General features: G+C 59.3%; 1 protein-coding gene across 10 annotated transcripts in view; it reads left to right on the top strand.

The window, feature by feature from the left end:
• The window catches only part of VAV2 (vav guanine nucleotide exchange factor 2), a 183,469-nt gene that overhangs the window by 154,545 nt on the left and 3,757 nt on the right, over positions 1-25,167 (top strand). For 2 of the 10 annotated variants that reach the window (XM_082470355.1, XM_082470347.1), the window contains 13 exons: positions 672-758; positions 3,056-3,141; positions 3,854-3,986; positions 6,262-6,371; positions 7,482-7,583; positions 7,969-8,057; positions 10,412-10,428; positions 11,298-11,319; positions 12,319-12,446; positions 13,778-13,852; positions 15,142-15,194; positions 16,492-16,608; positions 22,438-22,595. In XM_082470355.1, coding sequence (XP_082326481.1) covers positions 672-758; positions 3,056-3,141; positions 3,854-3,986; positions 6,262-6,371; positions 7,482-7,583; positions 7,969-8,057; positions 10,412-10,428; positions 11,298-11,319; positions 12,319-12,446; positions 13,778-13,852; positions 15,142-15,194; positions 16,492-16,608; positions 22,438-22,595 — 1,177 coding nt within the window. Of the gene's footprint in view, positions 1-671; positions 759-3,055; positions 3,142-3,853; positions 3,987-6,261; positions 6,372-7,481; positions 7,584-7,968; positions 8,058-10,411; positions 10,429-11,297; positions 11,320-12,318; positions 12,447-13,777; positions 13,853-15,141; positions 15,195-16,491; positions 16,609-19,216; positions 19,305-20,391; positions 20,516-21,321; positions 21,388-22,437; positions 22,596-25,167 lie in introns of all 10 variants that reach the window. The other 8 variants (XM_082470350.1, XM_082470349.1, XM_082470354.1 and 5 more) reach the window with 8 other exon arrangements.

Here is a 25,167-nt window from a genome sequence, read left to right as displayed (position 1 = left end):
AGTCCTGTGCGAACTCTGTGGCCTGTGCCATGGGGGCCCCGGTGGTTGGCCGGCTCACCAGGCCCATCTTGTAATGTTCCTGCCTCGGGGTCTCAGATTCTGCCTGGCCAGTGGGCTCCCTGTGTGGACGGGCAGGAGGCACTGGAGGGGAGGCTGGAACCGGCTCTCACCCCCTACGCACCGCCTGGCTCAAGGGCTCCACCCTGGGCTCTGGGTGCCTGTCCCACTGGGCCCTCTGGATCGCGGCGGGCAGTGCCCCCTGGTGGCCAGCAGGAGACTGCAGCATGTGGGTAGCCGGGCTGCGCGGTGGGTTGCCCTTGTTCCGCCGAGGCTCTGTAGGGCCAAGAAGTGGCTGGTCCAGGTCGACCTGGTTGTTTTCCTTCTACTCTGACCTAGAAGGTGGTCGAGTGACGGGGTAGAAATAAGCTGTCCTAGGAGGAGGGATTTCCTGGCCCACCAATGAGGTGCAGCTTTTCTGCCTCATTTGTCAAGTGGGGTGACGATTCTCACCCCTGCAGTCATTTCGAGGGCCAGCCACCTCTGGGGACGGTGGACGGTGCTTCGGGGATGCCCAGCCCTTGGACGGTGCTGTGAGGTTCATGGCTGAGCCCCCCTCACGCCCTGCCCAGCGTGGGCCTGCTAACCCGCTCCCCGCCTCTGTTGTGTCCCAGGACCTGGCAATGTACATAAACGAAGTTAAACGGGACAAAGAGACCCTGAAGAAAATCAGCGAATTTCAGAGTTCTATAGAAAACTTGGTAAGTGTGTTGACTCCCCAAAGAGTGAAGATAATCATGACCATATATACATGTTTTAAAAAATGGCTTTCACAATCTCAGCGTTGAATAAGCGGAAGGGTGACCACACGCTCCGTCCGTCCGGGTCGCGGAGGCATGTGCAGCCATGCTGAGGGCTCTCCGCCGAGAGGGTGGCGCGGCTTCTGGAGCTGCGGCTGACCTTGCACTGCCAGGCTGTGCGCGTAGACCAGCCCAGGTGCCCTGTGCACAAAGGTGGCCACTGGCTGAGGGCCCGAGGAGAGGAACGGTATTGACTGCTCTGCCCTCCCTCCCTGGCCTGGACCGGGACTCTCTTGGGTCCAAGAGGGGAGTGTGGCGCCCGGGGGGGGCGTGAAGCTCCTTACGCTCTGGGACCCCTGGCTCACCCACATCTCCTGTCCCCGTGAGGGACAATAGAGAGGGTTTGGTCACCCTGCCCAGGAGTCGCCCTTGAGCTCTCCCCTCCCCCTTGACCTCTAGCAGGCAGGGCTGACACCTCATGGGACCTTATCCTGGTCCATCAGAGGCTCAGCCTCGGGGTGTTGGATGATCCACTGTGTCCTGCGGGGCGAGGAGATGGGCCATCCCAGGAAGCAGGCACTTCCCCGCCTGTGCCAACCGGTACCAGCCTCTCGCTGATCTGCTGAATGTGTAAACAGGGTTTCTCCGCCTCGGCACTGTTGACATTTGGGGCTGGACCATTCTCTGTTGTGGGGCCTGTCCTGTGCATTGTGGGATGTTGAGCTGCACCCCTGGACTCTGTCCACTAGGTGCTGGTAGCACCCGCACCCTTCAGGGGCCCAAGTCATAGCCACCAAATACAACTCCCGACATCACGAGATGTCCCCTGGGTACAGAATCACCCCTGGCTGAGAGCCACTGGTTTACATGCATTTTCACTCTCTGGTCCCTGAACTTTTAGAGTCCGGGTGAGTGTCTGTCAAAAGCAAATCAGCACAGAAGCTTTTGCAAAGGAAGCCCCAGATGCCCAGGCTGACACCTGGTGCCCATTTGTCTGGTCCCCCCCGACCAGGGTCAGAAGAGCCCAAACAGGACTGTGGTACAGGCACGTGGCGTGAAAACAATCGTGATGGGTCATCCAGCAAAGAAAAAAGAAGTCGCCGAACAGCATTATGACCCGACCCCATTTTTCTTTCCTTTCAGAGGGCAGAGGAGGTTAAGGGTGGCTGTGCCCCAGGCTGTTAGCGGTGGTGTTAGTGCCTGGTGGGGCCTGGGGCTGTTGGTTTTCCCCTCGTTGAGCGTTGGATGTTTTCTACGTGCTATACGATGGATGGGTGGGCACTACTTTTGTGACACGAAGACTTTTTTTTTTTACATTTTTACATACGACTAATTCTTGCTCATCAAATGACAAAAGTTAAACAGCAGGTGAGCAGGTGTGGAGCGTTCCTCTAGACCAGGCACCCTGCTCTGCCCAGCCATGTGGTTTTCTCCGGACCCCATCCCAGCAGGTGGAGCTGGTGCCTTTCTTCCCGCACTTTGGAGATGAGACACAGAGGCCCTGAGTCACTAAGCAGGGTGCTGGTACCGCCCTGGGTGACCCCCACGCTACGCTCTTCGTTTTGGCTCTGGCAGCTCCTGGGAAATGCAGAAAACTCTGAAAGAAGATGCTGAGAGCCCCCGTCGTAGCGCCAGGCGGGCTGGCCTGATAATGTTTTGCGGCATCCTCTCCTTCCTGTTTTGTCCGCGTAGACCGCACAGGGAACGTGCCCAGAGACTTCTCTCTGAATCAGAGCAGAGCAGAGACGCAAACCAGGCAGAAAACGAAAATGAAATCCTTGCAAACCAGAGAGTGGGTTCAACTCGAAGGCTCTTCCTGTGGTAGATGAACCACCGGCAGGACCCCCGCGCCCTGCCCGCCCTCTATCTGATAAGCGCTGTTTGTTCTCTTTTTAATTTGGTTTCTCGGCGTCGGGCGTCTGGCGTTTCCCACCAGGTTCCCACTCTGGCTCCATACAACAGTGGCCTGTTAACTGACCCACACCATCAATCGCCCTTTGTTGCCGCAGAGCTGGAGGGAGTTCTCAGCGGGGCCGGGTCTGTGGGGCGCGGAGCCTGCAGGCCCAGTTCCTCCCTGTGCTCTGCTCCCCGCTTCTGTCCTCAGCACCAGCCGGGAACCGGGGGGCCCGTCTCACATCGCTCCCGCCTTCGGTTTCTGCAGAAAACGGCCGCCCCGGGCGCGTGCCCACCTGCGTTTCTCTCCACGTAGGGAACTTGCTCTGGCACCGGGGCTAACGGCCTTGCCCTTTCTTTCCCAGCAAGTGAAACTGGAGGAATTTGGGAGACCAAAGATCGACGGGGAACTGAAGGTCCGGTCCATAGTCAACCACACCAAGCAAGACAGGTGAGCGGAGTGGGCGCCGGGCTGGGTGGCACCCCCGAGTCTGACACGCCGCTCCAGGGCACCCCGCTCCCCAGCGGGTCTGGAAACAGCTTCTCATGTGGACTTGGCTTTGGGTTGCTCCGTTTTAATTGCTTCCTTCCTTCCTGGTGAGAGCGACGGCCAGTGGCTGCCGCGCCCGTGGGGCTGCCCTGCCTGTGGCCGGCACTGGACCGGCCGGGCTGGGGGACAGCCAGAGGCCCGGCCTGCGAGCGCACGGGCTCCTGGGAGCGGCCGTGTGAGCTGTTTGCCAAAGGACTGGGCAGGGGTGCGGGCGGGCGACACGAAAGCTCCCGGGGAGCTGGCACGGCCCCAGCTTGTTCAGTCCTCCGCGCACACCTGCTGCGTCCAAGGCCTGGGGCCATGGCCGGGGTCACAGAAGACATGAGCCCTGCCCCCACACGGCTCCCAATCCAGTGGAGGATGGACGTGTAAATGGGCAGTGACCGGCAGAAGCCAGTACTGTGAGGAAGGCCAGCGGGGGCAGGGGCGTGGAGGAGCCAAGACCGGGCCGAGGGGTCAGAGTTAGCCGGCTGGGCCAGGCAGGGGGAAGGGCTCAGGCTCGGGAAGGGAGCAGCCCTCGCACTGCCCACCCGGGCGCCCGCAACTGTCCCGCGGCCTCGGACCCCAGTGCGCTGGCCGTGCTGACGGGTCCCTGGCCGCGCTGTCGGGCCAGGTACCTGTTCCTGTTTGACAAGGTGGTCATTGTCTGCAAGAGGAGGGGCTACAGCTACGAGCTGAAGGAGATCATCGAGCTGCTTTTCCACAAGATGACCGACGACCCCATGAACAACAAGGATGTCAAGAAGGTGAGCCCCTGGCTTCCTCGTGGTGACAGAGGGGCGTCTAAGGCTGGGCCACCCGGTGCGGGGCAGGCACTGAGCCCCGCTGAGGGAGGAGTTGTGGGGTGGCCAGAGAAAGCGTGGTCAGGTGGGCGGGCCTCCACCCGCTCTGTGCTGGGCCCGGCACCCCCCTGGCCTTTTGTCTGAGTCTTTCCTGGGGTGTGGCGGGGGTCGGGGGGGCACGATCCGGATCGCAGCTCCCCAGTGAGGACACTGAGCAGAGGGGCCCGGCCCGAGGCCGCTGGTGAGAGCCCAGCCTTAGACCTTGGCCGCCTGGCCGATGTGGCCCCCTGCAGCAAGCGGACCCTCCTGCTCCTCCCCAGACCTCCCGCTTTGGAGGCGGGCACTGGGTGGGCCTTGCTGTGGCCTGTGGGACTCTGATGTCCAGCCAGTGGGCTGTGGCTGCTGGGGGTGGGGCTGTGGCTGCTGGGGGTGGGGCCATGGCTGGTGAGGGAGGGGCCATGACTGCTAGGGGTGGGGCCATGGCTGCTGGGGGTGGGGCCATGGCTGGTGAGGGAGGGGCCATGACTGCTAGGGGTGGGGTCATGGCTGCTGGGGGTGGGGCCATGGCTGGTGAGGGAGGGGCCATGACTGCTAGGGGTGGGGCCATGGCTGCTGGGGTTAGGGCCATGACTGGTGAGGGAGGGGCCATGGCTGCTGGGGGTGGGGCCATGGCTAGTGTGGGAGGGGCCATGGCTGCTGGGGTGGGGCCATGACTGGTGAGGGAGGGGCCATGGCTGCTGTGGGTGGGGCCATGGCTGCTGGGGGTGGGGCCATGACTGGTAAGGGAGGGGCCATGGCTGCTGTGGGTGGGGCCATGGCTGCTGGGGGTGGGGCCATGACTGGTAAGGGAGGGGCCATGGCTGCTGGGGGTGGGGCCGTGGATGCTGCGGGTGGTGCAATGGATGCTGCGTTGGGGCTGCCATGCTCTCTGGTTCAGTCCTGCTTCTGCACCCAGTGCTTGAGTACCTATCGCGTGCAGCCCTGGGCTGGGTGTGGGTGCCAGGAACCAAAGTGGTAAAAGAGCCTGGACTCCCGAGCTTACAGGTAGCATGCAGGTACCACCTGGAAGAGCTATTGGGGGTGACCTGCCTAGCCCTGATGTCCAAAACAGGCCACTGGGGTCCCAGAGGCAGTGACCTGAGGCCACCTCCCAGGCTCAGGGCTGAAGACGAAGCCCCCCAGGTTCCACCCCGGCACCTGCCCCTCTGGGAGGAAGGCCCTTGCCATGGTGGTCCCATCCTGGGGCACGTGGCAGTGGGCAGTGTCCTGGGTTGCGGCACCCACCGCGGGGCTGGGCCAGGCCTCTTGATGATCTCGTCTCCCCTTTTCCTTTCCTCTCCTCGCGCTTCCTAGTCTCACGGGAAAATGGTAAGCCCCTGACGCTCACGTGCTCGCCGCCTTCCTCACCTCCGGGCCCGATGCCGGAACTTCCTCCCTGAGCTGGGAGTGGGGTCTGGGGACCCGGGTGGGCCTGAGCCGGGCTGGGTTCCTGGCGTTCTCCTCCTTCCTCCCCTCAGTGTCTGGATTAGGAGGAGACATGTATTTGTGATAACAGATTTGCCGGCTGCAAAGGGTGTCAAGTGAAACCCCCCCTCCCGCCTGCCCCACCCACTCCCGGTCCCTGGAGGTTAAGGACCTGGGTGGTTTCAGAGCCACTGGGGTTTTGCCTGTTCTCTCTCTGCCGCCCTTTGTCCTCTCTTTCTTCTTTCCCTCCCTCCTTCCCTCTTTTCCTTTTTCCCTCCATCTTTCCTAACACAGATGGGCTCAGACTTCCCGGACTCTTCTTCCCGGGCCCCTTTAGAAGCCCCGAGCGATGGCCGGGCCTGGTGGCGGCTGAGGGGTGGGAAGGCTGGGCTGGCTTTGCTGCAGCTCCCCAGGCCCGTGGCCTCCTCTGCCTTTTTTGTTTTTTTCTGTTGTTCTAATTCAGACCGGTGAGCCTTTTTGGCATCACATTTAGGAAGTGAAAGTGGGTGGGCTGGCGTCCGGGAGGGGCCCCAGGTGAGCGCCCCAACACGGGTCATTAGAGGTGGCCTGGGCTAAACCAGCAGAGACCTCAGCTGAGGGTGCGCCTTGGAGGGGGTCGGAGGTGGGTCCCAGGACGTCTCGTTAGAGGCTGCATACACATACACACGTGTGTGCACGTACCGGCCCAGGCACGAGTGTGCGTGTACATGTGCCCCTGTACCTGTGTGCACCTAGCCATGCCCGTTGCAAGCGTGTCCCCCGTCTCCTCCCACAGTGGTCCTACGGCTTCTATCTAATTCACCTTCAAGGCAAGCAGGGCTTCCAGTTTTTCTGCAAGACGGAAGACATGAAGAGGAAGTGGATGGAACAGTTTGAGATGGCCATGTGAGTCCGCCATGGCAGCGGCGTGGGGGTGGGATGCCACGTGGCACGTGGATTTTGCCCGGGGAACCCCGCCCCCCCGGGATGCCAGCCCCCTCCCCCCGGGTGGCAGCCTTGGTCTTTAATCTACAGTGGCCAGAGGGCCCTCCCCCTGGGGCCGAGCCTCCCACACCTGACCAGCGGGGCAGCCAGTGGCCAGGAACGGCCACGGTGCCAGATGGACTCACGGTGACCCAGATCCCTGGGGCCTTACAGGCCGGTGGATTGTCACCTTTGGGGAAAAGCCCCAGAGCTGTTTTTCCATGAAATCTAGGAGGAGCCCCAATTAGCCCAACAGAGAAAGGTGATCACGGGGGTCCCTGGCCACATCAGACCTTCAGGCCAGGGTGGCAGGGTCCTGGGGGCCTCCGGGCAGGCGCACTCACCTCCCTGGCCTCTTCCTCCTGGTGAGATGCACATGAAGGGAGGGCCCAGGTTCTGGGTTTATTGGGAGGATCCAACGGGGTCCCGCCTGGGACACATCAGAATAGATGGCGGCCAGGCGGTGGGCCCCAAGGCTTTCTAGGGGTTGTAATTTTCTCCCCACCATTCTCATGAAAATTTTCAAGTATTAATCCAAGTTGAAAGAACGTCATGGTAAATGCCCGGCCTCCTCCGTTCACGTCTTGTGCTGTTGTCTGTCACGTGCCGTCCCCCCCGCCCTGGTGCCGTCTGCTAGTGGACGTGTTGTAGTGAATTGCAGACATCAGTGCAAGTGAGGGTGCCCATCATGAAGTCACGATTTGTTTAGATTTTTATATCTCAGGCTCGCACACAGTGACATCCTGGGTGCGGTTTGCTGAGTCACGACAAACGGTTGCACCGGCCCACACCCAAGCCCTGTCCGGATATATCCCTTAACCATCACCCCAGAAGGTTCTCAAAAGCTCCCACTCAGACCCTTCATCCTCCCCGGGGTGTCAGGGCCCCTCGGGTCTGCCCGGGTGTCGGGGCAGATCCTGGCTCTGAGTCCTGGCTTCCTGGCTCTCGGCCGCGTTCCGGAGGCCAGCTGGTTTGGCGGCTCCCGTTTCGGGGGGGCTCAGGGAACCTGGAGCCCGCTTTCCCTCCCATCAGGTCAAACATCAAGCCAGACAAAGCCAACGCCAACCACCACAGCTTCCAGATGTACACGTTTGATAAGACCACCAACTGCAAAGCCTGTAGGATGTTCCTCAGGTGAGGGCCCTCTCCCGGCCCCCGAGGGGGCCTGCTGCTGCCTCTCTCCTGTGCCCCCATCGCCACCGAGCACCCCAGGCCAGCGCTGTGCTGGGCCCCAGGGACCCGGGAGACATCCCATCGTGTGGGAGGCAGCCGGTCCTCGGACGTTTGGGATCTAGCCGGGAGGGGAGGTGACTGTCCCCGTGGGTGCCCAGGGCCCCCTGTGGGGATGGCAGAGCCAGGCCGGGCACCGTCCAAGGGGAGGGCCAGCACCAGGCTGCGCATCAGGGCGGGGGTCCTGGGCCCCAGGGCTTTGAGGGGTGGTGCTTGGGGGGGCAGAAGGCAAGGTGGGTCTGGTGGTCCTCCTCACCTCCTGCCCCTTCCCCCTCCCACGCCGGCGCAGAGGCACCTTCTACCAGGGTTACCTGTGCACCAAGTGTGGCGTCGGGGCGCACAAGGAGTGCCTGGAGGTGACCCCTCCCTGCAAGATCAGTGAGTACCCATCCCCGCCCTGCCCGTGGGGCACGAGCCCTGGGGGCTGGTCCTCAGGGCCCCACGACGCACCCCGAGCCGAGGGTCCCGTCATCCCTCGCAGCTGCCGGCTCTGGCGGTGTTCCCACATTCTCCTTTCCTGCCGTGGTGACCCCATGGGGCAGGGACCAGATGAGGAAACTGAGGCTCAGAGAGGGGAGGACGCCGGCCCCGGGTCACACTGTGTCAAAAGGCCCAGCCGGAGCGGGAGCGGGGATTCCATGGCAAAGCCCTCCTCCTAACTGCCTACCGGCTGGCGTTTCTCGGCCTCTTGGCCACCCCCTGCCGCACTGCAGCTGTAAGCCTCTAGAATCTCCACCCCGCAGAGGGCACAGAACATTCCCGGCAGTTGCATGGAGGTTTCTGATCACAGAGAGGCACCTCGCCCCTGGGTTCCCCCGCCCCGGAGAGGCCCGGCCCTCTTTAGCCACAGCCCTGTTTGTAGATGGTTCACATGCGTGCACGGCACCTACTCTGCTTCCCTTCACCTCAGATGGGGAAAGCCTGAGGCTCCTGTCAGTCGACTTGGTTTGGGGGATCAGTTGCGGGAGGGCCCAGCCTAGAGCAGCTGGACGGGCCGCTGGAAAGCCTGAGATGGTTCTGAAAGGTTTCAAAGCCGCCACGGTCAGGGGCTGGCTGAGCACTGGATCCGGGCACGGGGCACCCGCCCAGCACCACACTGCTCGCCCTGCTTCATGGGGCCCAGATGCTCCCACATCCCCGTGAAATGGGGCTGTTATGCTGACATCCACACTCAGGGGAGCTGTGCTCAGAGGGGGGGGTAACCACGCTCCAGGTAGACAGGGAAACATGCCAGGCCTGCTTGTGACCCAAGACACCACCTCCCGGAGTAGGAGAATTTGTTAATTACTCATTTACTGTGACTGCTGGCCCAGTACCCTGATCTGGGAGGAGGGTCCGACAGGTCAACCCAGACCCCCTCTTCCCCACCAAGGCCCGCCCGATGCAACCCACTCCGGCCTGGCGGAAGTTCAGCAACCCTGCCAGTCTCCTCCGGGCTAGGGGATGCTGCCGGCCCCCACGGGCCCCAACGCGGCTTTTCAGCTTTGCCCATGGCTACCGCCCTCTTGTGGCCATGTGTCCTTTACGTCAAGCGACTGGACAGTTCATTTCTTTTGACATTTTTTTCCTGATCTTAAAAGTAACATACTTCTTTATCAAAAACTTAGAGGAAAAAAAAGAGGAGAAATGAAATAAAGAAGAAAATAATTATCACTTATGAACGTATTAAGAAATAACCAAAGGTGATATTCTGGTTTATTTCCTGTCAAGTTTTCTCATTTTTAAATAATCTTTCTGTTTCCTTTTCCCTCTGATTATTAAATACCTATTTCCCATAGAAGATATAGAGAAAAGTAAGGGAGATGAAAGCAATCATGGTCACACCAGGCAAAAACAACTGCCGTTAGCCATCACCTGCCTTCTCCCTTTTTTGCAATGCCCCTGCCCCCCGTCCCCCACCTCTTTTTAGGTTTCTGTGTTTTTCATGATATGTATAGTTGAGGCTTTACCAGTTAGGCAATTGCATATCTTTCGAAAGCTGAAGTCATCAGCATCCTCCCCATGTCACTAAGAGCCCGTGGTGGGCACCTGGTTTTATTTTAAGGAGCGTGTGGTTCCCCCAAGGGCACGTGCCCGATGCCTGACGCCTGTAACCTCTGTTCTGCAGGGTCTGTCACATCCTATGTCTGCCCAAAGCAGGCTGCGACTGTGCGTGTTAGATGCTGTTGAAGTCACATCAGCCACACGTTAGCCCTGTGGTGCTTGTTTTGTCTGGTGGTGGAGTGGCAGCTCAGCTTGTCAGATGGCTGGGGCCCGGCCTGGAGCTGTGTCCTCCCCTTGGGTCACCCCAGGGCAGGCAGAAAGAATCTTTAGAATGTTTGCCTTCCATCTGATGAGCTGAGGTGCCCCATGTCCAAGGTGCTGACAAATAGAGTAGCACGCCTACCACGTCTTCTGTTACTTGCCCATGGCAGGCATCACTAATCAATTGTGGAAATCTTCCCTTTGAGCCCAGGTTCCGTCCAATGATCAGGCAGTTGCTGCCGTTGGAGCAGAGTTGGCTCATGCAGGAAAACCTGTTTGCCATTGGGTCTGATACCCAGTGTGTGTTCTCCCGTGGGCCCCCTAAAACCAGAGCTCAGAAGTTGCCATCAGAAGTAATTGAGAGATTTTTGCGGTCACCAAGCACGCGTGCCCATAATTCATGTCTGAAAGGAAGGGCCTTGAAGCTCACCTCGCTCACACACTCAGGCGCGCCCAGCGGCTCTGACCCCGATGTGCTTCCTTTTCAGGTTCTCCTGCGGACCTGGTGAGTCCGCCAAACCATTCCTTTCCCACTGCCCTGCACCCTACGCCGCCCTGTTCCTGGAGCCGGAAAGACCCAACCGTTCCAGCCCTCACGCCTCTGGGGCCAGGCCGGCTTGCAGAGCCCCTGTTGGTCACGAGGGGCCTTTGTTTTCCTTTGTGGCCGTCAGTAGAAATGGGTCCCTGTGCATGGCCTCCTGGGCCCTGATAGCTGTCCCCCTGCCCGGCTGCCCACCTGTTCCACCTGCCCAGTGGCTTGCTGGTGGCTGTGGGTGCCCAGCTCTGTGACAGGCATCTGCCCACCTGCCACCCATCCTGATGGACGTAGAGCCCTCTCTTTAATTGACTTGGGAACGGAGTCACTGAATTCACTTAATGGGGTGTGGATGTCGTGTCTCTCCCCAGCTTTGGGGTCCAGTCAAATTAACCAGCACGTAACGGGCTCTTACTGGGCCCTGCGTGGGCTACAGAGATGCCCTCAAAGAGGAGGAAAGACAGAACATTTAGTGTATTCAGCAGGACACGTCCCAGACAGAGACGACAAACCCCAAGCTTTGAAAAGGGAAGGCCTGGGCTGGGGTGGTCAGGGCAGGCTTCCTGGAGGAGGTGGGAGTTAATGCTAAGGGATGGGAGGGGAAGAGGACAGATGTCCCAGGGCTGCGGAGGGGTACAAAGGTGGAGGGTGTAAGTAAGAATCCTGTCACACAGGGAAATAGGTTGTCACCATCACAAATGTCTGTGGGCATGCAGGACGTGTCCCTGGCCTCCTCCCTGCTTCCTGTCTAGACCCTTCTCTCTGGGTGTGGGGGGCAGGGGGTGTGGGATGCTTGGGCAGCCTTCCCTCCTCACTATCCTCTGTCCTTGCTCTCACAGGACACCTCTGGAGCGGGGCCAGGTGAGTCTGTGGGACTTGGGTCTTCTCTGGTATCGTCCTTGTCAGCTGTCAGAGCCAAGCCTGGGCCTGGTCGCGGTGACTGCCACCTTTGCCTAGTGTTCTCGGCTCCAGGCTCCCAGGGTGTGTGCTGCCCTCCGGCCCCATCTCCCTCCCACCTCCACGGCCACTTCCCCTGGGAGCTTCCTTAGTTTTGGATGTCGCAGCACCAGGCATGGGGACAGGGCCCAGCCTGCAGAGAGCCAGGGTCCCTTCAGCCCAGTAGAAGCCCTGAGCTGCAGCCCGGAGACTCCGAGCAGAGCAGACTTTGGGACACTGTAGCTGTCACTTTACCATTCTCTCCGTCCCCCCACGTCCCCCTTGCTCTGCGCTGGGTAGCAGGAGAACTGAAAGCATCAGGTATGAGGCAGCCCGAGCTGCGGACAGAGTCCATCCTAATCATGAAAACAGAAAACCATGCTACTGCCTCTGGGGCACCAGCTGCAGGAACCAGGCCTGGCAGACGCGGCCCATGCAGGGCTGGGCCGGTCAGAGCAGGGCACGGTCTAGGAGGGGCCTACAAGTTTCGGGGGGGCTCAGGCGGGCCCCCCCGTCAGCCCAGGGCTGCCCCGGAGTAGCCGTGTGGCCTTGGCAGGTCGCTGACCCGGCCCCCGCCTCTAACAGGATGGGGACCCCGTCTCCTGCTCCATGCCTCTGACTCTCAGTCACAGATTCGAAAGGTGTTTGGATGACAGCATGTAAAGTGCTCTTCAAGAATAAGTCGCTATTACTGCAATGACACCCTGAATCTGTTAATCTCATAAACAGTTTACTTATGATATTTAACAACAGGACGTGGGAGCCTTCCGGGAAGAATTTAGGGAGGGGCGATACAGGCCCATGGCCCACTTCCAAGAGCCCTGAGAGGTCTGAGAAGGCCGGGGAGGTCAAGGTCAACTTGGGGGTGGCCTGCCACCAGGAGAAGTCACCGAGCCACGCCCTCTCCTGCCCTGTCCTTCGCAGGTCCCAAGATGGTGGCCGTGCAGAATTACCATGGCAACCCTGCTCCCCCCGGGAAGCCGGTGCTGACCTTCCAGACGGGCGATGTGATTGAGCTACTGAGAGGCGACCCTGAGTCTCAGTGGTGGGAGGTGGGTCCTGGACCTGGGAGGGTCTCGGCCCCCGGCTACCCCCTCCCCACTCCCCAGGGTAGAAGCAGAGAGTCCTGCATTTCCAGGCAGGGGTGGATATCGGGGTGCGAGACCATCGGGGTGGAGAGAAGCGGGCTGTTAGCGGGGCCTGGGTCTTGGGGTGTTTGCCTTGAGGTGGTAGGGAGTGCCGCATCCCCTCACGGAAGAGGTCCTCCTCCTGGCGTCCAAGCCCTTTCCCTGTCTGCCTCCTGCCTGGGTTGTGTCCTGCACACGCACATCCCCCAGGCTCCGCCCAGGCCGTGCTGCGCCCACCCTGCTCCCCACCTGCCCCGATCCAGGCCAGCACCACCTTGCTCAGCACTGGGGGGGACAGCATGACTGGGACCCGCCCACCGCCCTGCCCCAGGAGGCCCAGACACGGACACAGGTCCATGTGATGGTTTACGGTTCTGAGCCACGAAACCTGCTGTTCTGGTGATGAGGCCTGAGAAAGGGGAGCCGTCGGTGCTGCTACGAGATCTCCCAAGCCCCCCAGCCCACGGGGTCCACATGGCACCACAGGAAACCGGGGCACTTGCCCAGGCTGGGTGACCAGGGCGACCTGCTTAGAGCTGATGCTAGTGCGTGTGTTCGTCAGTGACCAAGTCCTGTTACTGCCGTCGTCGTCGTTGTGTGGCGGTCCTTGTCAGTACGTACGTACTTATGAACTTATCGCACTCGACTCGGCCTCGTGTAACTGGAGATTCAGGAGCTGAGAAGGTGTCTTCGGTACAGAGTCTGCCCCGTGCTGTCCCCGGCCACCCAGTTCCCCTCCCTAGCTGTCACCAGGGCCATCAGGCTTGGGTGGCCTTGCAGAGACACTTTGCTGATGTGAAAGTGGGGGCTGAGGAGCAGCTGCCGGGAAGACCTTGGGAGGGTCTTCCGGGCAGAGGGAAACGGAGAGAGTGAACAGTCGCCCCCAGGCCCTCCCATGCTGTGCTGTGTTTTATCAAGACCCCCAGGTCTGCACGCCCCTCACGGTTAGGGAAGGGCTGGTGTGGATAAGAGGAAACAGCGGCCAGGAGAGGGGGCTCTAGTCCCAGCGCCAAGCAAGCCGTGTAACTTCTCTGGGCCTCAGTATCCTCATCTGTGAAGTGGGGGCGCCCCTCACCTTCCTGCCCCAAACGGTGATGAGGTCAGCTGAGGTTACAGCAGGAAGGTGATGCTGTGATGGGCTTCTCAGGGACTCCCTCGTCCTCCTCAGGACGAGCTGAGTGCGCACTGTAATCCCCCCTACCCCCACCACTGGCCAGGCCAGGCCCCGCCGGCCCTGACCATCTGTCCTCTCCCAGGGTCGGTTGGTGCAAACCAGGAAGTCAGGTTACTTCCCTAGCTCGTCTGTGAAGCCCTGTCCAGTGGATGGAAGGGTGAGTACTTCCCATGGAAGCTTCTGGAGCATGGTGGCCAGGGTGCCGTGGGTGCTGAGAGCTGTCTCCTCACTCCGGGCGCCCTGGACTTGTTCAGGCCGTTGTGAGCTGGCCCCGGAGCTGGGATGGAGGGCCAAGGGGCAGGGGATCCCTCCTCTTGGGAGGACTTGGCTGTTTAAAAAACACTAAAATGGGCATCTCTGCAGCAGGTGTAATGGACCAAAGACCAGCTGCCTTTCTCCACACTGGAGGGAATTTATAAGTCTTCTCCCTCGAACATAAGGACTCAGAGCTAGATGTTATGATATTTACAAAAGAGGCAATATGGCATTTCTTTCATCTGAGTACTGTGGAGCAAATTCTGCTCTGTTACAAAAGGCATCGAGCTGTCAGCCATCAATTGCATCACCCACACCCCCCCCAGAAAAAGCTAAAAGTGAGAGAGTGAAACTTCTCCCGAAGGAGCAGGAGGCAGGTGCCCGACCCCCTGGGAGCCCTGGTCCACCTACCGGGCCCTGCCCGGCCTCTGGCCCCACTGCCCAGGCTGCTGCTTCTGTGCAGGCCATTGCCCAGTTGAAGGAGAAAGCATTTTGGGACAGGCTTTGCTGGCAGGTCAAAGGGACCAGACAACAGAGGAAGAAAATGTCACTAACTCACTGGGTGGCCTGTGGGGTGGGTGGGGTCCCGGGGGTGGGGGGGGTCCCTTCCCAGCCCTGGCTCTCAGTTTCCCCATCTGCATGGTGAATGGGGTGGGGAGGGGGCAGGTAGTCTGGGAGGCTCTGCCCAGCCTGTGGCCCAGTGAGAGGAGGCCAGGCCAGCGAGGGCGCAGCGTGGGGTCTGGAGAACCGCAAGGTTTGCTGCGGACGCGGCTCTGCACCTGCAGACCGCACTGCTGCCGGCCCAATGCCTGTCCCTGGGGCTGCGGCCCGTCCGCTGCAGAGCGCGCGAGGTATAGGGTGTGCTCCTGTCCTCTGCTGAGAAGTTGCAGCCGCCTTCAGGTTGCTCTCTTCCTCCTTACACTGCACTGTTAGTTGGATGCTATCTATTCATTCATTCGGTCAATCAATCAATCATTCATTCGATCAAACCCACTGAGCCTCTACTCAGAGATGGTGAGTCCTGGCTGCTCCCCTCAGGGACCTCCCAGGCCAGTGGCTCTGGGTCTAAGTCCACAGACGTCCTGGTAGCCAGTGCTGGGCCCCCGGGGTCATTGATGATAGGACGTCGCTGGGCCCCGCTCTGTGGACAGTCCCTGGGGACACACCAACCCGAATGTTCTCTCCTGCCAGCCGCCCATCAGCCGGCCGCCGTCCCGGGATATGGACTACGCCGTATACCCCTGGTGAGTGGATCTGCGGGGGCCCCAGGCTGCCTCTCGTGTCTCCAGGGCGGCTGAGCCCGGCTGCACGCGGCCCCCTTCTCCCCTCCTCAGCTCTGAATCGCTGGGAGCCCGGGGGAGTCTTCTCTACCCCGAGGCCGCTGTTTCCCCGTCTGTAAACAGATCATCAGGTTCTAACATTTGGGAGAACGAAGCCCTTTTTAAAATGTGATCTTACTTGAGCCTTGTCTAAAATATCAGTATATAGAAGGAGGTCTATTTAAGGCCAAAATTATAATTGTATTTGCTCATACGGGCTTGATGAGAGCAGTGGGGCTGTTTGATGAATAAAACGTGGAGGTGACGTGGTAGGTATGAGTCTCAGATGCAGGTCGGCCTCGGGTCCAGCTTTTATCACTCTGCCGGCTGGCTCACCGGCTGCCTGGAAGAATGACTGCCCTCAGTGACCATGGCCCTGCAGAAGCTCGCCCTGTGGCAGCCCCAGAGCAGTGGGCCACTCGACCCCAGGAGGGTCTGCCCTTGTGGTTTTCGGTTTGGGGTTGATCCCGGAAGCCACCCCGGGACCCCTGTGCCCAGTGGTGTGATGTGCCTGCACCCTCGGTGTCCCTGGCCTCCCCGGCACCGCCCCATCCGGGTCTCTGAGACCCCTGGGTCTGTTCCAGTATGCTGTTCACCCTGCATTTGGGTCTAATGTGGAGGGTGGGGGACTTAAGCTATGATTTTCACTTGATGGAGTAATGCACAGAACTTTAATTTTCTAATGAATCTGTTTACAAAAGTCCCAATTCAGCCCGACAGGGAGGTGCAAATGGGGTCAGGCTTTGTTCTTGAGGTTGGGGGTCGGGGTGGGCTTCATTTCCATAGAGCTGGCGAGAAAAGCTTTCAGTCAGTGTGTCGGAAACCCACCCATGGAGATGCTGATGGTCTCCAGTATGTTAGGACACAAAACAAAACCCCACATGAGCAGTTTGTGTTTATTACTGCTTATTAAACAGTGACAACTTGGAAAGGAAATTTGATCTAATGTCTGTTACCCTGAACGCCTCTTGCAGGCCCAAGGTCTGGAGGGTGGAGGCTGCGGTGGACTGTCTGGGGCCTGTTTGGGGTCCTTATCTCTCCCCCAGCCACCCTCCCTGCGCGGGCTGTGAGCCGGCACGCGGATGCCCCGCCCCGTGCGTCTCCTCCAGACCCCGCCCACCGCTCGCCCCTCCTCCTGGGGGCGTGGCCTCGCGTCCCAATAGGCTCTTCAGCAGATTAGAGCCGTGTTAGTAAACAGCCCCCGTTTCCCCCTCTGCTCCAGGTTTGCCGGCAACATGGAAAGGCAGCAGACCGACAACCTGCTCAAATCCCACGCCAGCGGGACCTACCTAATCAGGGAGCGGCCGGCCGAGGCCGAGCGCTTTGCCATAAGCATCAAGTACGTGGAGGCTGGGGCTCAGAGAGACCCCTCCCCCCCATGCCGTTCTGAACCAAGGAGCCCACATCCCCTCCGGATTCTGGGCTTGTTGGGTGTGGCCTTGGGATGCGTTGCCCATGCCAGGGCACTTTTGAGATGAAAGGGCGTCAGCGGGTCTGCATGGTGCACCTGGCCCGGGACAATCGTGAGTGATCCCGGCCTGCCGTCAGCCCTGCCCGAAGCTGCCCTGTGGGCTTGGTCTGGCGTTTTTCAGGAGGTGGGGACCAGAGGAGCTCAGGGACGGGGACAGGCCTATGGTGAGAGGTCAGGGACTTCCAGCGGCCCCACAGGTGGCCTTGGAGAACACGGGCAGTCACTCTGCTGCCAGCTCAGGGCTTCAGCCCGTGGCCTTCGGGCTGGGGTCCTCCTTCTCAGACTCTGCCCCCTTGTGGGTCTTCTGTCTCCTCCTCAAGAGACAGAATCTGATTGGTCGTTGGTCACCATCAGCATAGGACACACACTGGACAGGAGTCTCAGGCCGGTGAATAGAGGGTTCTGGTTTGCCGTGACCTTGATGGGGTCAAGAGCCCCAAGCAGGGTGGCCTGTGTCCAGGGAAGGCCCCCTCGGGTCTGCTGGGGGCGGGGGCAGGCCCAATGACCGGGCCACCGGACGGCCACAGAGTCACCGCCTGGGTGCTTCTGGTATGGAGTCACAGAAGCCAACGCGAGGGAGCAGAGAGGCCCTCTTGGTAGGATGCAGGAGCGCCTCTGGCCGTTAGGGGCAGACGGGAGCCGGGCTCAGTGGGGCCGCACCCAGGTCCTGAGCACACAGCCCACTCCCATCTTTCCATCTCAGCTTTTGTTCTCCCGCCCCCTGCGTCAGCTTCCTCTGCACCTGTGCCCAGTGGGGGCCGAGGGCACGAGCGCCCCAGCAGCAGGGTGCCGGTCCTGGCCTGAGCACGTGCCGCCGGCCACCATGCCTGCACGTGTGCACGTGCGTGAACGTACCCCCATCCCCCTCTTCCATTACTGGGAGGCCTGCAGGTGGGTCATCCCCTGGTCATCCAGGGCAGGGTCCCACTGTACAGAATGGCTGTTGCAGGACCCCTGGGGTGGAAGTGGTGGAGGGGTCAGGATCTGGGCAACTAGGAGGAGCCAGAACTGAGGACGAGACCCCCACCTAGGTGGACAAACTGCCATGGTCCCCACGGGCTTTCCAAGAGGCCCCACTAATGTTTGGGCCTGAAACAAATGCGCTGGCTTTTCTAAAATACAAAAACCAAAGAACACCTGCAGCCTTGAAAGTGACAGATGTCTAGTGAATGTCAGCTGGACACAACCTGGGTCACCTGGTACACAGGACTTGCTCTCAAGCAGAGATCAGCGGTACCTGCCGTGGGTGGTGGGAGTATCGTAAGGTGCGTGACCCAGTGCAGGTGGGGCCTCCCGCGGTGAGAGTCTCGGTAGGGCCCTGGGAGATCAGTGGCGCGTGAGGTGTGCTGGCAGGTCTGTGGCAGAGACTGGGGCACCACCAAGCAGTGAAGTGGCAGAGGCGTCTCTCGCCTGATAGGACTTCATGGAGCACCTTCTGGGTGCCTGGCCCGCAGGATTCTGGAGTGGGGCTCAGACAGGTCTTGTCCAAGGAGCTGGGGTGGGGCTGAGCACGCTAAGCTCACTTTGAATCCAGGAGAAACAGAGTGGTGGGTGTCTCCAAGGCCCCACGGGAGAGGAGGCTGGCCAGCTGGGCGTTTGCTTATTTAACAACTGTTTATTCCATTAACTGGTTTCCAGATGTTAAACCAACCTTGCCTTCCTGGCATGTCCCATTTGACCGTGGTGTAAAGTCCTTTTGATATGTTGGTGTGTATAGATGTGCATATGGAGAGCGTGTGTTGAGGATTTGTGCCTCTGTCGTCATAGGGGATATTGGCGTGTCGTTTTCTTTACTTGTGATGTCTTTGTGTGGCTTTGTGATTCGGAGGCAAGGGGTACGTGCTCTCCAACGAGGCCACATTTGAACTGAGACCTGGGACACAAGGCAGGGTCGTGAGGGTGGCGGGAGGGGGAGCATTCTGGGCCGAGGGGACAGCCAGTGCCACGGCATGGCAGGCTTGTGCTTGGCGTGTCTGAGGAAGAGCTCCTCCGGCCAGCTGGGGTGAGGGTGCAGAGGAGGAGAATCGTAGGAGATGGTGTCACAGCTGGGGTGAGGCTGCTCCCTCCGGGCCTCACAGGCCAAGGTCAGACCTCTGCCTTACAAACCACGCTGTGAAAGCCTCACCAGGTGATGGGGAAATGGGGAGGGGGACGTCCCCAGTGCAGAGAACAAGCGGAATCTGGGACAGGACATCACAGTGGCACTGGTTGGAGGAGTGGAGTGGAGCTTCGGGGCCTGAGGCCTTGGCTGACCCGGGAGTTTGGGCTTCAGACGGGTGGCCTGATGGATGGATGGACAAGCAGTAGGAGACAGGCCCCGGCTGGGGCGGGGGGAGAGGTTGCAGCCATAGGAGCAGGAGGTGTGGGCCGAGGGCCAGGGTCTTTGCTCAGCAAACATACAATAAGCCTGGACCCCTGGGGGGCCAGGGGCCGTGTGGCTTGTGTAGTGACCGGCACTCCCGTGTGCTTTGCCCAGATTCAATGACGAGGTGAAGCACATTAAGGTGGTGGAGAAGGACAGCTGGGTGCACATCACAGAAGCCAAGAAATTTGAAAGCCTCTTGGTATGTGATCCCGCAGCTCCCGCCGGCCCGTCCCCGAGGGTGAGAGGAGGGCCCAGGTCTCCCACCGCAGCCACACCGAGGAGGAGCGGCCCGCTGCACCCACTCCTGCAGGCCGGGCTTGCAGAGGGGGAGAGCCCAGCAGGGGTCCCCCTCTCCCCAGGGAGGAGAGTCTTCCCAATGTGGGAAAGATCCAGGGAAACTGGATTGTAGGGCACCTTGGGACAGGTAGGGCCTCGTCGCAGCCCCCCGAGTCAGGACTTCTGTCCCCCAAACCCCGTGGTGGACAGTAGGGCCACCAGCATCACGCAGCCCATTCGCTTCCAACGCCCCCACCCCCAGCTGTCCCAGCCCAGCCAGAAAGCCACAAAAGGCATAGTCCTTCTTAAAATGACTTTAAAGTTGGACCTGGTGTTTCTTTGCTTAATTACGTGTGTTCCGTGCATGGAGAACATCTAACTAGAGGATCTGAGCTCTTAGACTGCCCACTGCGGCCGCAGAAATACACCCAGTAAAACAGAGAGTATCCACAATCTGCCCCCAAACCTGATGTTCTTGTCTCAGGGTGAGTCCCCCACCGCCTCTCAGTAGAGCCTAGGTGTGGTTTATAGGTTCCTTTTTCAAACAAAGCCCCTGGCCACACTGGACCCAACTCTTAGTTTACCTCTCAACACAGTGAATGCTTACCAGGGGGGACCACCTGCCCCACTGTAGCCACGTGGCATTTGGTCACGTGGACATGCTGGGATTTCTCCAGGCACTTCCCTGGTGTTGGACGTGTGGGCATTTCGAGTTTTTCTCCATTACGAAGAGTGTTGCAGGGAGCATTTGTGTCCATCAATCCCGGCCTTCTTCCCTGACTCTTCCCTTAGAAACTTTTGGGAGAGAAATTGCAGGATCAGAAGTTTGCGATACTGACCACCCTGCCCCCAGTTTGGGTGCTAGGAGGGGCAGCGAGGAGGAGGGGTAGTTTTCAGGGGTCAAGGAGATGAGTCCCCTGTGAGAACCTGGGGAGGTGGGAGAGGGAGGGCAGGGCGCCTGGGAGGACTGCCTGGAGGTGGAGGTAGCAGTGAGTGTGTGCGTCTTGCAGGAGTTGGTAGAGTACTACCAGTGCCACTCGCTCAAGGAGAGCTTCAAGCAGCTGGATACCACGCTCAAGTACCCCTACAAGTCACGGGAACGCGTGGCCTCTAGGGCCTCCACCCGGTCCCCAGGTAACACCCGTGCGCGGAAGGCTTCTGGTGGGCTGCACTGATCTCGGCCAGGAGCCCCTTCCCTATTCCCACCCCGGGGAGCAGTGGCCCAGGCCCCCCAGCCCTCCACCAGCACCCTCCTGAGCCAGGGTGCCAGGGCGGCCCCATGTGACAGGTGGGGAGTGCCAGCTCTGAATTGCTGCTCCGAGTTTTGGTACCTCTGCCTGGAGGTCAGAGTGGGGAGGGAACAGGGCAGGTCCCTTCTGTCCTCAGATACGTCCCTGTGCCCCAGCACCCCCCCCGCCCAGGGACCCCAGCTGCGAGGGAGCCAGAGCCAGTACCTCTGTTTGCAGATGGGGCTCCATAGTGCAGATGGGGGCCAGCTGGGGAGAGGGGCAGGGTGGGCCCAGAGTGTTTGGCATCCAGCCCAGGGCTCTGTCTTGGAGCCACCCCACTTCCTTCAGCTGCAGGGGCCTGCAGGACCTCGGGTCCCACCTGGGCAGAGCAGGCCAGGAGAGGAACGACGGGCCTTTAGTGAGCACCTACTGTGTGCCGGGCGAGGGGCTGGGCTCTGCACGAATAGTTTCCTGTATCCTCGCGCGAGCCCGCCCACTGGGAGGAGGTGGCCCAGGAAACAGGTGCAGGAGGTGGAGCGAGGGCAGCTGCACCCGCGCCCAGGTGGGTCCCGAGGCCCGCGCCGTCCCGCTGCCCTCCTGGTGCCCTGGGCAGGGCCTGGGCCGCCATCCCCGCCGCCTGTGACCGCGCCTGTGACAGCGTGTGGATGCTCCCCCGGCCCCCCTTTCACAGTCTCTCTCGCCTCTTTGCAGCTTCCTGCGCTTCCTACAGCTTTTCTTTTCTCAGTCCTCAGGGCTCCTCCGCGCCCTTCTGGTCAGGTACCGCTGCTGCTCGGGGCGTGGGGGGCCCGGCCTGCCGCCAGTTGCCTGGCGGGCCACGGCCCCCGGCCTGAAAGTGTCCGCAGCTGCCCGCAGCCTGGGCGGGGCAGGGCGGGGGTGTGCGGAGGGGAGCGGCGGGGGGCGGGGGGACGGGGGGAGGGTGCCTGCTGCAGCTCCTGCAGACACGGTCCGGCCTGGCGCTGCCCTCACCCCTGCCATGCTCACCCCCATGACCCCTCTCCAGCTCATCAGCCACTGTCCCCCATTGCTCCCCGGGAGCTTTGCGTCTGGCAGCAGCAAACAGCCGGGCGACCCCTCGGGGTGAAGGTGGGAGCAGCCCCGGGGCGGGCCCCACTCGGCGACAGCAAGGAGGACTTGTGGGGCTTGGGTGCAGGGGGACAGGTCTCGACTGGCCTTGACCGCACGGCCCTCTACTGCCAGAGTCAGAGCCCTCCCCAGCAGCTGCATGTGTTGCCCCTCCCATCACGGGCCATTGTCATCTGTCCATCAGGACTCCTGGGTCCCGGGCCAAGCTGGTCCAACTGGCTTTCCAGTTTGGTGTGGGCTCTGAAGTTGGGGACACGAGGGAAGTCGGGCACCAGTGCCCTGGGGTCCAATTCCAGGCACTTTGCCAGAGTGAAGGCTGGGAGCTGGGCAGCGGTCACTCAGCTGTCCACTGGCCATGTGATGATGCCCACGCCCTGGGCACATGGGGGGAGGCCCCGAGGGAGCTGTGACAGAGCGCCGACATCTGCTCGTATCCCCACGAGCACGCTCGCCGCCTGTGACGGCCCCCAGTGGGGCGGTGAAGCTGTGACTTCATCACGGTGGAGCTCGGATGGGCCACGTGCCCCCAGGTTGGGGCGCCCACAGAGGAGCGAGGGGCCCTGGGATCGGAGCCTGGTCTGTCCTGCCAGAGCCTTTCTGCTCGATGGGCTCCTCTGTGGGCACAGGGCTGGGCCCCGAGGGAGAGACCCAGCTCGGCCCGAAGGACCCTCAGCCCTGGCCGCCCCGCCCGGCAGCTGTGTGACGCCGCCCATCTCCCCCCAGCAGTGTTCACGCCCCGCGTCATCGGCACGGCCGTGGCCAGGTACAACTTCGCTGCCCGGGACCTGCGGGAGCTCTCGCTGCGAGAAGGCGACGTGGTGAAGATCTACAGCCGCATCGGTGGGGACCAGGGCTGGTGGAAGGGCGAGACCAACGGCCGGGTGAGTGGGTCCGGCCCCGGCTCCTGGGCCCCACGGGGCCTCCGCCTCCCTGCGGTGCTCGGGAAGGTGGGGCTCTGGCAGGCTGGCACCGCAACACCACCTTGCCCCGACCCTGTGCCCTCTGACTGCACCCAGGAAGTTGGGTGTCCCCAGGCTCCGTGAGCCAAGGTCACAGTGAGGAAGCGACTTCCTGGCTCAGATCTGGACCCCGGCCTGTCTGACCCTGTATCCGTGCTTGGTCCTATTCTATGGTCCGTTGTGGAAACGGCAGGGGACAGATGTTGGGTGCAGTCTTTAAGTCCCTTGCACATGCGCAACCCTCTTTGCAGGCCGGGAGGCTGCAGGACTGAGAGTAGGGCCGGATGTTCTCACTGGGCTCCTGCCATGCCATAAGACCCCATTTACACCTTGGTGAGATGGGAAGGGACACACAGTGTCCCCAGCCAGCCTGCGATTCTGAAACCCCACGGCTCCTTATCCTGGTACCCTGTCTGGACCCCCTGGCTTTGACCATTTCCATTGGCAGTCACCCGACAGGGTGCCTGGGCTCCACAAAGCACCAATTAGGAAACGTCCAGTTTTTGCAGGGGCTGAAGCTGCCCACAGACTTGGCTCCCATCACTTACCATTCCATTGCCAGGTGGAAGGAACTGGTCTGCCTCCACCTTGGAGGCCCTTGGGTCTGATCCTTTTCCCATCTGACAGCCCTTCAGAAGTGTGAGGCCACTGAGTCCTAGGCAGTCAACCTAGAGGGCTGGGACTGCTAGCTCTCAAAAGTGCCAAGAGGCTCCTGGAGCTGGGCCCTCACCCCAGTCATGAAGTCAGCCAGTTTCCCAGGTGATTTCGATGCAGAGTTCAGTTTTAGAACCACTGGTTTAGAGTGTTGCTAGATATTCCTGTTATTGATACTTTAACCCTATTATGAAATGTCGCAGTTCTTCTTGCTGTGAAGTCTGCTTTACCTGCTGTTTGAGAGACACCAGCTTTTTGAGGGGATTAGTGTTTTGCGTGGCATACTTTCTTCTTTCTTGTATTACTTTCAGCTTTGCTGTATTCTTATATTTAAGATAGTTAGATGATAAAATCTTATTATAAATGGACTTTTACAAGCCAGTCTGATCTGACAGTCTTGACCTTTTGATTAGTATAGGTAGTCCATTTACATTTAATGTAATTACTGAGATATTTAGGTTTAAATGCATCATCTGTTTATTTTCTATTTTTCACATCTATTCCTTCTTTGTTGTCCTTTCTTTCCGACTTTTGGATTTATCAGTTTTTCTATTCCACTTCTCACCCGCCTTGCTTAGTTTGTTAGTTACACATTCTTTTCCTGTTACTTAAGTGGTTACCTTAGAGGTTCAATGTGCACTTTGATTTCTGACAGACCACCTTAAATTAGTACTTTCACTACTTACCAGACAATACAAGGACCTGACGCCCTTTGACTATATTCATTTTCCTTCCAACTTTTGGGCAAGTGTTGTCATGTTTCTTAATTTGACATTTTTTAACCCCATAAGACATTATTTTTGTTTTAAGCAGTTAATTTTCATTTAGATTTTTTTAAAAATTTTTATTTATTTATTTATTTATGGCTCTGTTGGGTCTTCGTTTCTGTGCGAGGGCTTTCTCTAATTGCGGCAAGTGGGGGCCACTCTTCATTGCGGTGCGCGGGCCTCTCACTGTCGTGGCCTCTCTTGTTGCGGAGCACAGGCTTCAGACACACAGGCTCAGCAATTGTGGCACACGGGCCTAGTTGCTCCGCGGCATGTGGGATCTTCCCAGACCAGGGCTCGAACCTGTGTCCCCTGCATTGGCAGGCAGATTCTCAACCACTGCGCCACCAGGGAAGCCCATAGATTTACCTCTTTACCTTTCCCAGGGTTCCTCATTTCTTCCTGCATTGTTATACATACAGTCAAAACCACATTCCTGGTGCTTGAAGTTCCCTCTTAGTATGATTTTTAGTGCAAGTCTGCTACTTACAGATTCTTAGTTTTTGTTGGATCTGAACACATCTTTCTTTCACTTTCTTTTTTAAATGTTTTCACTATAAAATGTTTGTAATTTATTTTGATATAATTTCAAATTTAAAGAAAAGTTGCAGTCCTACAAAAACTCCCATATGCCCAAATTTACCAATTAAGAATGGTTTGTTCATTTGGTTTCTCATTTGCATTCTCTCTCTCTCTCTCTGTAAGTGTGGGTGTGTGTACATTTATTTTTCTCTAAACCATTTGGAAATCAATTGCAGAAATCATAGCGCTTTACCCTTAAAGAACTGTAGTGTGTATTTCTTAAGATCGAGGACATTTCCCTTTGATATAATTATCTACTCCCCAGTCCATATTCAGATTTCACAACTGTCCCAATAGTGTTTTCTCTACTTATTTTCCCCTGGTCCTAGATCATGAATTGCATTTACTTGCCATGACCCTCAACTCTCTTTGATCTGGGACAGTTCTTCAGCTTTTCTCTGTCTTACATGACTTTGACAATGTGGAGAGTATGGGCCAGTTATTTTTGTAGACTATCCCTCAATTTAGGTTTCTTTGGTATTTCTTCATGA

Source organism: Balaenoptera physalus (assembly GCF_965194825.1).
Source record: "Balaenoptera physalus genome assembly, chromosome: 7".
Taxonomy (NCBI): Eukaryota; Metazoa; Chordata; class Mammalia; order Artiodactyla; family Balaenopteridae; genus Balaenoptera; species Balaenoptera physalus.
The sequence above is the reverse complement of the archived record's forward strand: the minus strand, read 5'-3'. Positions and strand labels throughout refer to the sequence as shown.